Source organism: Orbicella faveolata, unplaced genomic scaffold, assembly GCF_042242905.1.
Source record: "Orbicella faveolata isolate gen_17 unplaced genomic scaffold, um_ofav_v1 contig_26, whole genome shotgun sequence".
Classification (NCBI taxonomy): domain Eukaryota; kingdom Metazoa; phylum Cnidaria; class Anthozoa; order Scleractinia; family Merulinidae; genus Orbicella; species Orbicella faveolata.
The window spans coordinates 13,332,253-13,346,339 of NW_028301554.1; the positions used below are offsets into that span (position 1 = coordinate 13,332,253).

Sequence of the window (14,087 nt, forward strand, 5' to 3'; positions counted from 1 at the left end):
ACGAGGACTTAAAATTGTTTAAAATGTCTTCGCCGCAAGCGCGGGTTGACCACAAAAACCCCCGGTTAAAAAAATGCTATGAGTTTATTGTTTTTTTCACCTTTAGGGCGAGTGAGTTGAGGAACATAACGGTCGACTTATAATTCTTGAAAATAACGGGTGATAATTTGATTTTACATTTAGGGTTAGTTTCAAAAGTTTGTGCGGTTGAAATCAGTCACAAATATCATTCAAAAAGTCGGTTAATAGTAAGAAGCTTAATTAGTACAAAACGTTTTCTGGTTGAAAAATGAAGTAAATTGAGTAACCTTTAAGCTTAGGTGTTTGTTGTCCAGGTTCTTTAAGCTGCCGCTAATCGGATAAACATGTGAAGTAACGTTGGCCTCAAAATACGCTCTTCGTATTGTCATATTCATACGCAAAAGTGTCTTTGCTGGTTGCTGTTTTGTTCCTTTGAATGTTTTGGCGCAAAAATTTGAAATAAGCGTCGGTTTTCGTGTCAGTTGCGTGCCTGTAAAATTCCTTTCTCCATCCCTGTTCTGGAAAGCTATATTTTCAGGGCAGGTTTCTTTGCCGAATAAGGAGGAAAAAAATACATTTTATTATTTTTCGTTTGGTTTCATGCTCAAGTCATTTGCGCTAGCATTTGCTTAACTTATATCTAGCGCACATCTTATTCGATCTTATCTATACTAGAAAAGAACTCTATCCATTTCAAAAAACCTGGGATGATACGAATGACTTACCTCTACATTTTTGGAGCTTTGTTTGTTGTCTTCTGATGATATTTCACTGTGAAAAAGAATGCATTTCTGTTAAATTGGTCGTCTTTTCAGGGCCGTTACTTTAACAGGCAAACCGAGGCAGCTGCCTCAATCTCTTTTTTCGTTTTGTAGTTTATAGTCATCATAAACACCCTAAATACCTAGATAGAGAATTGAATCACGCACATTGCCTCAATCATAATTTTTTCATCATGGACATTGTCTCAGTCCATAATTTTTTTTTTTGTGGCTAGGGCGCTGCTTTTTGGTTTGTTGTTGATTTTCATGGTTAAGTGCGCGAGGCTTTATTTTGATGTATCTTGCTGGCCTTTGCTTAGTTTTCCTTATTCGCCGCCCGATTCATTTCCACGATCATTGCCATCTGATCGCCAGTTAGCGTATCTCTAACTTGATCAATCCAAACTGCGTTTAACCCAAGACTGGGAAATACTCCACCTTTCAATAAAGACGTTTTTGCTGTCTCTTGTTGTGTTCTAGCGCGTGAGAGCATCAGGGTTTTTGTTATTAAAAATCAAATTTTAAAAGTCCGACGTACCTTGGTTTTACTTTTGTCATGGCCTTTTCGAAATCACTTGGAAAAAAATAATGAAATAACGCCAAGGCAACGAGGAAGCTGCACCAAGCGGTTACGAGCATTATTTTAACTTCTGTTAGGTAAGATTAAACTTTCGTTTGTTTCGTCACGAAACGTCGTTGTCACATTATGCATCGTGGCGCGATTTAAAAAGTCGCGCGCGCAGTTATTCACAGGGAGCATACAATCTTGTGAAATAGGATGGGAGTGAATAAAGGAATGAAAATAATGAATAGTTTACCTTTGTCTCCTGTTGACATGGAGGCAACTCTTTGCCCAAACATTTTGAACGCGATCCCAAAATTTGCTCGAACCTTAATTTTCGTAGCTTTCACGAACACCTAAAATATTTCTGGAATTTTTATTGTGTTATAACCAATCACAACCGAAATCTTCAACCACGGAAACCACAGAAAACGGATGCCTTCCATAAACAAGAGAAATCTGGAGGTACAACAACAACTTCTCACCACTGACATTAACATTTAGGGAAGGCTAACGTTCTTGTGGCTGCTTTCCAGCTATAAATAGAGCATCTGAACCAGGCTATACCAAAACAAGCTTAATTGTCATAAATCGGCCTAAAAACCTCTCGGGAACCAAGGAAACACACACCTGAAGCACCTGTAGCAAGGTGCGTGGGTTTGTCTTTATTCATAAAACTACTTGGGAGTTTAGGTAACTTTGTTATACCTCCCAAGTCAGAAACGTTTTCCGATTGAAGGAGAACGTGTCATCCGTCGTGGCTCAAGTTTTCCCCACATCGCAGAATTTGGTCATTTCACGTTGTTGTTTTGCAGAGAACGGCACAGAAATTTACCAAGAGTTATACGCACTCGCACAGCCATTGTTCTGCTCATTAAATTTTTTGTTTAGTGACGCTGCCGTCAGTGAAGTTTTCTCAAACTCCTTACTGTATGTACAGGGACGCTCATTTGCGATCTTTGGCACTTGTGAAATACTAAATAAAATCGGGAAGCTGATCCTTTGGAATTCTTACGGCAGAGAAAGGAAATAAAGACACAAATCAATAAAAAAGGGAAAACTATCCTGGCCCTATTGATTTTTCCATCTTCTACTGGTGCGAACGCAGCTCAATTGTGATGTCAAATCGAAAGGAGGAACTTCTAGGGTGGGTAACTCCATACATGAGTCTTAACGTGAAATCAGAGCGGGAATGGCATCTGTTTGCATAAACCTGTGAGCCCCAGCCTTCAGTTCTCAGACGGTCCTCGGACACTGTTTATTCTCGAACCGTCAGAGAATCATGCTAAAAATCTCTTATACAAACTAAGGGAACTACGCCACACTTTCCGCTTTACCAGTCCAGCGCGAAGTTCAAAATTGCGCAATGATTATCTAATACCCATACAGCCATGCGCGCGATAATAGAAACCAAAATGGCGGATTGGGGTGAGTTTAGTTTCACATGAAGCACGATGAACATAATTTAGCCGTTCACTTATTCTCTTTAAATCTGTTTCAAACGTTACAGATGACGAGGACTTTGAGCCGCAGGAATTTTCTGTTAACAAATCAGACAAATGGGAAGGTGAAGACGAGGACGACAACGATGTTAAGGCAAGAGAAAAATTCTTATCTTCGTATTTTATAAAACGTAGAATTTCCTTTTGAATTCTTTGTTACCAAGAGATCAACAAGGGTGGGACAGGATTGACTCAAAACACGTATCGTTTTTAGGAAAACTGGGACGACGAAGATGAAGACACGGAAAAGAAACCGGCGCCATCACAAAATGAAACAGGCAAGTGATCAGTTTCTGATAAGCTTAAATATTCCTTAATAATAAGCTTCTCTCTAGAGAGCGTCTTTCCTACACGTGCATTTGTGATTTTACTTTCTGGATAATTTCACCTTCAGACATCAAGGAAAACAATTCTTAAGTCATTGTGAATAAAATCTAGCGCGAATATAATTTGGCTATATATTTTTCTCGTTTTGCCGCTCTCGGCTGTTTAAAATCAATGAGTCATTGATTTGAGGCACTTACGTCTCAAGGATAGCATGACAAGTTAAGTTTATTTAAATCGCCTCAATTTCAATTCTTCTCGGAAAAACTCTGTTTTAAATCAAAGGTTTCGAGTTAAGATGGTCATGAACTTTAGGTGAAGAATACTTATAATAATAAGCTTATAACGTTTAAATAATTAAATAAATAAATTGATAATTAAGCCAAACATACACACATACACATGTTTACAAATTGACGAGATCGCTTATTTAAAATTAAATTGAAATAGTAGAATTTTTAGTCAGGTATGTAATCATAGTTACTGTGGTTGTAGTAAGGTATTTGAATGACATTTTTAAAGCAATTCAGAGTAAAAATTAATGAAATCCCATCAAGTGTCCCTACAGACACTTTTCCAATGTAGACACCCCTTATTTCAGACAGTTTCTTATGTCCCAACAAAATTCTCACTTATTTTCGTCAAAAGAAAGGTCTTAAAAGAGACATCATTGTGGTACCCTCCATAATACAGACACCTCTCTAATATGGGCGCTTTGCTCTGTCCTTTCTGTGTCCATAGTAGAGAGGTTTGTATCTGGACAGTTCATAATGAAGGTTTTCTTTCCAGAGTAGGCTAGCTGCAGGTATTCTATTGGGAATGTAAACATTTGGTTAAAAAATCTGGAATAACTTTATTAAAAGAAAAAAAAAAAATGAAAATTAGCACTCATTGGCTTTTTAGAGCGCTGATATGTACACTTTGTGTCTTCTATGAGATTTATAATGATTTATTTTACCAACCATGCAGAAGCTGCTCCTCCAGCTAAAGTAAAGAAAAGAAAAACATTAAAGCAAGCCCTACAAGAAAAGGAGGAAAAGGCTAAAGATCAAGCTCTTAGAAGATTGGAGGAAGCTAAATCTGTGAAAGAGGTAATAAACTGATATATTGTAGCCACAGCATATCCAGCAGCTCTTTCTGAGTCACACGTGTGCGATATTTATCGCAGGAGTGCCAGGATTTGCGAAGACCTGACCATGCATATTTGAAGCCATCTGAAGATTTCTGAGGACATTTCATAGATTTCCAAAGGTGTTTTGAATATTTCTCAGTCCTAGTTCCAAGGATTTGTCTTTATATAAATATAAAAAGCTGGTGCTAGTACCTACCCATAGAAAGGATTACTGTTTCATACAGCTTGTACAATTATTGTTACAGACTGGTTTCTTTTTTAAGGATTCCAGTGATATGATAGTATGATGTTTTCTGACAAGTTGTTTTAGGAACATAGTGAAATAGACCTTCTGCAGAACAAGACAAAAAGATTTTCTAAACTATTTGTCTTTCTTTCTTATAGGAGGAACCAACAGAAGAAGACAAACTAGCAGAAAAGCTTAAAAGACAGAAGTGAGTGATTTCATACTGTACAGTTTCATTTCTATTTTTTGTTTGGAAATTATGGTGTATCAATGGTTGCCTTGAATCCTGTACCATTCTAGCTAACTAGAAAGCAAAGCTCTCTTAATACCAAAATGTAGGAAGATATTTAGGTGTAATCGAGATGATAACGAAAGGTCATTGGTGAAGAGAAACAGAAAAAATGTTGTTGACCTAGATTCATTTTAATTATGAAAAATGTCATATGAAGCTAGATATCAATTCAAATTTGAAGAGTGGATTATAATAAAATAGAGTCAAAGATTGAAATCAAGAAGCCATTAATTAATTGGCTACATTGCTACAGTTGAACCTCGACTATCCGGACCTCGATTATCCAGACTATTCAATTATCCAGACTTTTTTCTCTGGTCCCAATTTTTTCATGAATATTAATTAGTTGTGATCTTGAAAACTCAAAGTTGCAAAAAGCCCAATAATCCTTTCAAAAGACTGTTGAAACAGTGTATTATCCTGTGTGCTTTTCAAAATTCACAAGTGCGACGACACAAAGAAGTATTCTGATGCATTCAGCTGATATCTGATTGGCTCAATTGTGTTGTTACCAAGGGAATTTCATGCTTGATTAGTTCCTTTCACGTGGGTTATGTAAACACGAACGATCGATCGTAAACTCAAATCAAAAAACATGTCTACGAAGCGAAAGCAAGCCATTCTATCGACTAAAGATAAGCAGATAATTATTTCACGTTTGGATAAAGGAGAGAAAGGAGCAAATTTAGCTCAAGTATTTGGCATCAGCAAGCAGCAGATCACCGACATACGGAAGAACAAAGACAAGATGCTAAAATTTGCTGACAGCATCGAGACAAGCGAAGGATTAAAATGAAAGTCCCTGATCAAGCTAGAAGTCTTTGAAGCAAACAAACATGCTTGAACATTTTAGACCTTTGTGAATACCTGAACTGAAAGTTTTTACTTCTAAATACATACAGGCTGTTTAGATTTCACAATTATAATGATGTTTTCTTTGCTGTATACCTTTTGTTTACATTTCTATCTCATTAATAAACATGTTTTCGATTATCCGGACTCTCGATTATTCGGACTATTCACCGAGGTCCCTACAAGTCCAGATAATCGAGGTTCGACTGTAGTGGGGGAATACTTGAACCTGATAGTTTTCATGTTGTTTTTGGCAACAACGATCATTGATCAGCATGTCATCACCTCCAACGATCAATGGTTGAAATCAAAACAGTGATGATTGTTTGTACCTGTGTTTTCAGATTGGTAGAGGAGTCAGACTTGGAAATAGCAAAACAGGCCTTTGGTGAGTTGACAGTTAATTTATGCTTAAGGATCAAGCAGAGAGAGACATAAACTGGGGTGTCATGTTGTCTTGCTGGACATTTACTCTGACAATTTACGGAACATCCTAGCAGTATAGGAGATATTGCACATGTAAATTGCCTAGTCCTCCCCAAGTCTCCTGTATCTAAGTGGTTAGAGCATCCAAGCACCTCCTGCAGGAGGTCAGAGATTTGATTCTTATTTGGAACCCAGAAGTTTTTCTTTGCCCCATGCTCATGATAAGCTACAATAAGAAATTACTCAGTAAGTATGCAAAAAATACAGTATGACTGAGCCAAACATTTACCATCACGGGTTCTAATAACTATGTTCCTTGATATTCTTGGAACTAATGCAACTGAAATGAGATATCCAAGAGGCTGATATATTTTACATTTGCCATTTACATGACTGAGTTCTCACATCTACAGGGTCTGTTCTTGGTAAAAATAATTAATATCACATTACTGTCAGTGAGGCCTGTCTGCCAATGTAGTGGTCGTGTTTACCAAAGTTGCATGACAGTTTTCCCTTCATTGACATTGTTGTATTCATTTACGTTTATTCATATATGTTTGTACTCTACATAGGCAACATGAGATTTATGTCACTTTAAAGTATTATCATTATTGCAGAAGTTTTATCTTTTTTTTCCTCAAATCTTTCAGGTATAAAGGATGATGTAGGATCCAAAAGCATAGATGAAATGAATCCCAACACAAAAGAAGAATTTGTGGAACTGAGTCAATTAATTGTAGGAAAATTATCCAATTATGAGGTAACAGTCATACATTGTGAAGTAATATATCAAATATGAGAGACTGTACTGTTTGATCAGATTTCTCAACACCAAGAAGAGAGTCTAAAACACATTTTGCAAGGCAGTGGTTAATAATTATCATGAGAAGCCCAAAGTTTTCTAACCCTCAAATCCTGGGTGCCCAGCACTTTTCCCAGCTGTCCAAAGGCTTAGTTGCCTGTGGCACCTGGGCGCTTCTAGAGCGCAACCCTGTTTTGGTTCCTGAATTTCCTTTTGGCATTTGTTTTCCACTCATGGTCTGGGAGAATTGAAAAATGCAATTGGTTGCTTGAGTGGTTTTAAGAATGCTTACTGTTTGGAATACATTCATCTTGCTTCTTTTTTTTCAGTCAAGTGCAGATTATGTTCCCTTCTTGGAAATGCTTTTTAGAGATTTATGTGCAGGCTGTAAGTAATTCTTTGAAATTGCATGCTCCTTGTGGAACACGTAACTAATTATTCTTTCATGCATCATTTCACTCTCAATAGACTATGACAAAAAGAGGGGCTGCTTACTTGGCCATGCAATTAGGTTTAAAAACTTGTCATGTATTCACCATTCTGACATAGTCTAAACAATTATAGGGAACCATCTCCATATCTTCTAACTAAATAAATGTCATAATTTTTTTCTAGTGGAAGCTGAAGATGTTAAACGTTTAGGTAGTGCAATAAATATCTTATCAACAGAAAAATTAAAAGCACAAAAGGTGAGTCATACTGTGTTGGGAGAAAGAGCAAATTGATTAACCAGTTGTAAGGATTCAAGTTCAGCCCTTCATGACACAGCAAAGAGCTGAAGGGCTAAATCTTGAAATGCTTGCTTTACAAAGAGTTTCATTAGTGTTTTCAGTAGGAGGGTAACTTGTTTTCACAGTCGGGCAAAACTACACTACTTGAACTGAACTTATTTATAAGAAAAACTCCCCACTAGATGGTGAAACCAGGCAGGCAAAGTCATCCTTGCAGCCTGTCAATTTGCCTGGTGCACGGCCCTTAATGAATCCCATGGCTTTACCAACTTGCTGCCATGGTAAATTTACCTTTACCAACTTCAAGATAAACTGCTTAGTGTTCATGTGCTGTTTCATCAGACCATATCAGACTAAACAAATCAGACTGGCAGACATTAAGTTGATAATTGACCTACATTTTGTTCACACTGCTATTCATGTTCGTGTCATTTAATATGTAACATGATTCAAGTGAGATTAATATCAGGTCTTAAGTTATTTGGTACTCTTTTTTCAGGCAAAGAAAGGTAAAAAGACTGGTAAGAAAGCCACGCTTTCAGGAACTAGTGCCAAAGCTGGTAGAAAAGAGGACTTGGATGCATTTGGTACAGGAAATTATGATTATGGAGATGAATTTGATGACTTTATGTGAAATGATTTAACAAATCAAGTTCACAGACTCTGAAGAATATGGAACTCACATGGCAGTACTCAAATGCTGTCAATGCTGACCTGGATCGTGTTGTTTTCTCTTACTCTTGTCAGCATCTCTGTTGTGTAATTAACAATTTAGGTGCTGATGCAGTATGCTTAAAAATACAACACAAGTTGAGCATATTTATTAAGTAATTAAAAATAATGAAGATATGGGATATTTCTAAGTCCCTCTCTACCACTGATCCGTCTGCTGACCAGTACACAATATAATTTGTTTAAAAGCTCTGTATTTATCTAGTAGTGTTTCACATGAGATAACATGATCTACAAGAAGACTTGTTAAATTCAACTTTTTCTTAATGACAGGTAGCTTAGTACTTTTCTTTCTTAAGCCAGCACATGGGTGTAGTCTTTTACATAGTTTGTCTCATTATAAGGCAGACATCTCTGTAAGGCTAGATTGATCTGCATACCGTAAATATATGTGAAGACCAGTTTTGCTTTTGTGACAGAATTGAAGAGATTAATGTTGGCAGTTCATAGTGTTATCTACCCTGCGAGCACAGTCTCCTTTGATCTTCCTAGAAAAATCAGGAAGAGAAAGGAGTCTCCTTCTTCCCAATTTTTCGAGGAAGATCAAGGAGACTCTGCTTTCAGAACATTAGTTATCTAGCAACACAACCATTATTGGCTTGTCACACAATGCTTCTCCTTACCATTTGAAAGAGCATTGCGTAGAATCCAATACTGGCTAACCCAGGACAAAATTCATATTTCCTGTTCTCTGACATCCATAGATGTAAATTTGGTATTAAGTAAGCAGTGCATGTACCAAGTTGTGTACTTTGTTACAAAACAAAAGACAATCATAAAATAATAATAAGTAACAAGTGAAAATTGGCAAATTTATTCAATGCTCTAGACTACCAGGAGTTTTTGTAGGGCATTTTAAATGCCTGCATAACCCAACTGAATTGAGGAAAGTATATTTTAAAGGCCAAGTAAATGCATTTGAAGTCTCTCTGTATTAGGTATACTGTTCCAAGCTGTCAGATTGTAAGCCAGGCTTTTGGATAATCTTCAACAAAATAGCATCCCTTAAAACAATCTTGCAAGGTGGTTAGCAGTTATTTACAAGGTAAAAAGGGAAACAGGCTTAGCAACCAAGAACGTTCTGTTTTTCAAGCTCAAGGATTTACCCATTCATTTCTATCTGTGAACTTGCAACAAGCTATCTATCATGTATTTCTCATGTCAAGGTGACCTTGTAAGTTTCATGTCCATAATATATGAGCTTTGTTTTACCACTTATTTAAAAGCTGTATTCTGAGCGAGCTTCTGATATCTCTTGCTCACCTTTTGGTCCGTTGATTCGGTCTGCAGTGAAATACTCCACTGTAATCAGGTTACTTATCTGAACTGTTTTATTTTCATCTGTTTATTGAACAAGTGCTTCTTTTACTGATTACCCTCACTTTTCCACAACTGTTTAAAACTTCAAAAGCAATATAGTTTTCTAACAAATTATTAAAGCAAAAAGAACTTCACTGAATATTACTTGTACTTCATTGAGATGATATGTTAACGAATGCATAAGGCATTTTGAACTAAACTTATGTGATTGGGGTTTCCCATCAATCCCCAATCACTCATCCCAGTCTGTAAAATTAAATACCCAGGGGTTTATGGGGCGCCAAATGTATTTTTATCATTTAGAGTGGTTATTTGTATATAACCAAAACAAGTATGGTTATATGTAAATAACCACATTGCAGTTTGGTTATTTATAATAACCAAAACATGAATGCTGTTATTTGTAAATAACCAAAATTGCAAAGTGGTTATTTGATAAATAACCAAAACTGAAAATTGGTTACTTGTAAATAACCAAAATTGCAAAGTGGTTATTTACTAACTAACCAAAACTGAAAATTGGTTATTTGTAAATAACCAAAATTGCAAAGTGTTTATTTGCTAAATAACCAAAATTGCGAAGGCGGTGGCCTCATGGTTAGTGCGCTCGTCTCCGGATTGAGCGGTCCGGGTTCGAGCCCTGGCCGGGGACATAGTGTTGTGTTCTTGGGCGAGACACTTTACTCTCACAGTGCCTCTCTCCACCCAGGTGTATAAATGGGTACCGGCAAACTTAATGCTGGGGGTAACCCTGCGATGGACTAGCATCCCATCCAGGGGGGAGTAGAAATACTCCTAGTCGCTTCGTGCTACAGAAACTGGGATAAGCTCCGGCCTGATGGGCCACTTGGCTCGTAAGCAGACTTTACCTATTTGCTTAATAACCAAAACTGAAAATTGGTTATTTGTAAATAACCAAAATTGCAAAGTGGTTATTTGCTAAATAACCAAATTGAAAATGGGTTATTTATAAGTAACAAAAATTGAAAATTTATAATTAAAATTGTAGGGCATGCAGTACTTCCAGGAACACCGGAATACGGAACACCGGAACATCCCGGAACATCACGGAACATTCCGGAACACCCAAAAAACCCGGAACACCCCCCCCCCCCCAAAAAAAAACCCGGAACACCCCCCTCAAAAAAACTGGAACACTTCCCAAAATACCAAGAAGAGCGGAAAATCTCTAAAACCAGATTGCACAAATATGTTAACATTAAAAAAATTAAATACATCACGCGCGCGTGAGCTTTTCTAAACTACATCCACTGTTTGCACATAAAATAATTTCACCATCACAATCTCGAAAACATTTACAAGCGCCACGCACACAGTCACATATTTTTTACCGGCTTCCCGCAGTCTATCCTCTCTTACAGGAACTAATTCCAAGTGTAAGCAGAATATAGATATATTTTCCTTTTGCTTTGAAGCGTTAAAAATGCAAGATACTCATTAATATAAGAAATTCAGTCATCTTCCTGCTGTTCTTGGAAAACCCATTTTGCTTTAAAACGCGTTAACACTGTGGAATGTACAATACAAAAGATAGTCATAAACATTTAGATTAGTTAACAGGCGTATTATCTGACAACTTCATTAAACCGAGAAGGCACTCAGGGTTGTGTCTGCCATCTCTACAATTCTTCTCATCGAGCCAATACAATAGCATCATCTGCGATGCTGCAACCCCTGCGACACCGGTACAGTGCTCTACCTACTGAGCTGGGAAGCCAACTGGGAGCTGATCATTTTGCTGGTTCGTAATATGCCCTTAGGTGATGAAAATGTTTGTGACTACATTAATTTCATATAGTTGAAATGCGGATTAAATGTGGAATAAACACCAAATCCAGTGAACAAAGCAGACACTATACTGTAAATACTTATACAATCCAAGCAGATTGACAGCAAGTTTTAGATGTGTACATGTGTAGTTTTTTTTAAATACAGCCATGTTATGCATGCCTCCTCGGGAATCGGATGCACATTATCATCTTCAGGTTGCGTGCATTCAAGCAGCTGAGCCGTCATTTGTGCCGTGTTCGTTGGTCATCCCCGACGGATTGCCTCTCACAGAGTGCCACAAAAAGTACATTACAAAAGAGTTCGGTCTGAGAGCCTGTTATATTTAATTCATGTCATTAATCGATTTTTTTCATGTTTCTGTGCTTTGTTTGACCGGTTTATACAGCTGTTGAAGTTCAATTTTATATCTGTTTCCACTTTATTATTCTTTGTTTTAGATATGTTTTGCATGGTAATAAGTCAAAAATGAAAAATAAAAGTTAACTAATGATGAAAATGAATTCGAACATATCTTGCAAATCTTTTCGTGTAACACCTGTACGCTGTAACTAATTTGCTTGACATCGTTTCCATTAAACACTAACAAGTTTAGAAACATTTTTGTATAATCATCTTAGGATCAACTCATGATGTTAAAGTGGCTTCCTCTTTCGATAGTGCTTGACGTTTTAAGTTGTACTGAAAAGATGTTTAAGTTGCCAAGAGAGGGTTGTTTCATTGAAGAAACCAACGAAAGGTAGAGCAATTGTAAATCAGAGCCTCGTGTCTTGGGTCTTTTAAATTGTTCCTATTCATGGTTCTTATTTTCATATTACTTCGCGTCCTCTTTCATTTTTTAATTTTTATTTTATTTTTGTTTTAGATTTTGCACTTTTCCTGGTTTTCTAAGGTGTTCCGGATTTTTTGGGGAGTGTTCTGGGTCTTAAGTGGTGTCCCAGGGTTTTTTGGGTGTTCCGGAATGTTTCGTGATGTTCCGGGATGTTCCGGGATGTTCCGTGATGTTCCGGGATGTTCCGGTGTTCCGGAATGTTTCGTGATGATCTGGGATGTTCCGGTGTTTCGGAATGTTCCGTGATGTTCCGGGATGTTCCGGTGTTCCGGAATGTTCCGTGATGTTCCGGGATGTTCCGGAATGTTCCAGTGTTCCGGAATGTTCCATGATGTTCCGGGATGTTCCGGTGCTCCAGTGTTCCGTTTTCCGTTGTTCCTGGAAGTACTAACCAATTTTCAATTTCGGTTATTTACAAATAACCAATTTGTAATTTGCGGACACTGGAAAAAATCAAGTTTTGCCTATTTATAAACAACCAATTTTCATAACCATTTTTCTTAAATATAAATAACCACTGTTTCAATATTGGTCATTTATAAATAACCAATTTTCAAGTTTGGTTATTAATTTTCAATTTCTGTTATTTATACATAACCCATTTCCAATTTTGGTTATTTAGCAAATAACCACTTTGCAATTTTGGTTATTTACAAATAACAGCATTCATGTTTTGGTTATTTAGCAAATAACCACTTTGCAATTTTGGTTATTTACAAATAACCAATTTTCAGCTTTGGTTATTTAGCAAATAGCCACTTTGCAATTTTGGTTATTTACAAATAACAACATTCATGTTTGGTTATTTGTTAAGTAACCAATGTCTTGTTTTGGTTATTAAAAATAACCAAACTGCAATGTGGTTATTTACATATAACCATACTTGTTTTGGTTATATACAAATAACCACTCTAAATAATAAAAATACATTTGGCACCGCATAAGGGGTTGATTCCCTTTCCAGCCTCTTAGAGATTTTCTCCCCCTTCCTCATTTACCAGGGTTGCCACAGGCCCGGAGGGGGGGGGAGGGGTACTTCCAGAAAAGTTGGTTGGGGGTGTGCCGCCCACTTCCCAAAACTCTTACCCTATTTATAACCAAAATCTGCGTTTTTTGCTACCCTATTTATGACCTGTCTAAAAGTTCGCTAGCCTATTTATGACCGTTGCAGCTGACACAGTTGCCCCAAACAAAAGTTATGAAGGGCGAAGGCCTAATCAACGGTAGCGAAAAACGCATTTGTCGGTTGAGCTTTGAATTTTAGAGTCCGCATGTTATTGAAAGGCGCAGTAAAGTAATTTGAAATGTATTTGCAAATTACTAGAGGAATAAAATGTCACCTTTGTAAGGTGAGGTTGTTAGTGACATTTTAGATTGTTTATTTCACTCTCCCCAATCTCTCTTTCCCGCCCACGCTACGTTGATGATGCGCCGGTTGATCGATGGCCGATCGTATTTGTAAAACTTACATATAATAAACCTTCCACGGCATTTACCTGTAGAGTATCGCCATTTAACCCTCTTTACTAAACATTTGCGTGGTTAAAGAGCCATTGAGTCTAAATGTATTTGTTCGATTACGCGCGTAGATCAGAAGTGTTGTTGCACCCGCATATAAACGAAGTCAAACAAAGTCCGTTGATCGATCGATAACCGACTGTATTTGAAACCTTAATAAACCTACCACGACTTTTACCTAAAAATATCTTAAGTCTCAAAAAATGTTTGTTGGAAGTCAATGTGTGTTGAAAATGGAACAAAAA

General features: G+C 37.1%; 1 protein-coding gene across 1 annotated transcript; it reads left to right on the forward strand.

The window, feature by feature from the left end:
- Window positions 1-2,598: 2,598 nt before the first annotated feature.
- Window positions 2,599-9,822, forward strand: LOC110063290 (eukaryotic translation initiation factor 3 subunit J-A-like). The gene is made up of 10 exons (XM_020770258.2): window positions 2,599-2,772; window positions 2,855-2,940; window positions 3,061-3,124; window positions 4,140-4,261; window positions 4,687-4,736; window positions 6,017-6,060; window positions 6,749-6,858; window positions 7,230-7,287; window positions 7,516-7,589; window positions 8,131-9,822. The coding sequence occupies exons 1-10, from the start codon at window positions 2,736-2,738 to the stop codon at window positions 8,263-8,265; spliced, it is 780 nt and encodes a 259-aa protein (XP_020625917.2). The 5' UTR covers window positions 2,599-2,735; the 3' UTR covers window positions 8,266-9,822.
- The last annotated feature ends 4,265 nt before the right edge of the window (window positions 9,823-14,087 follow it).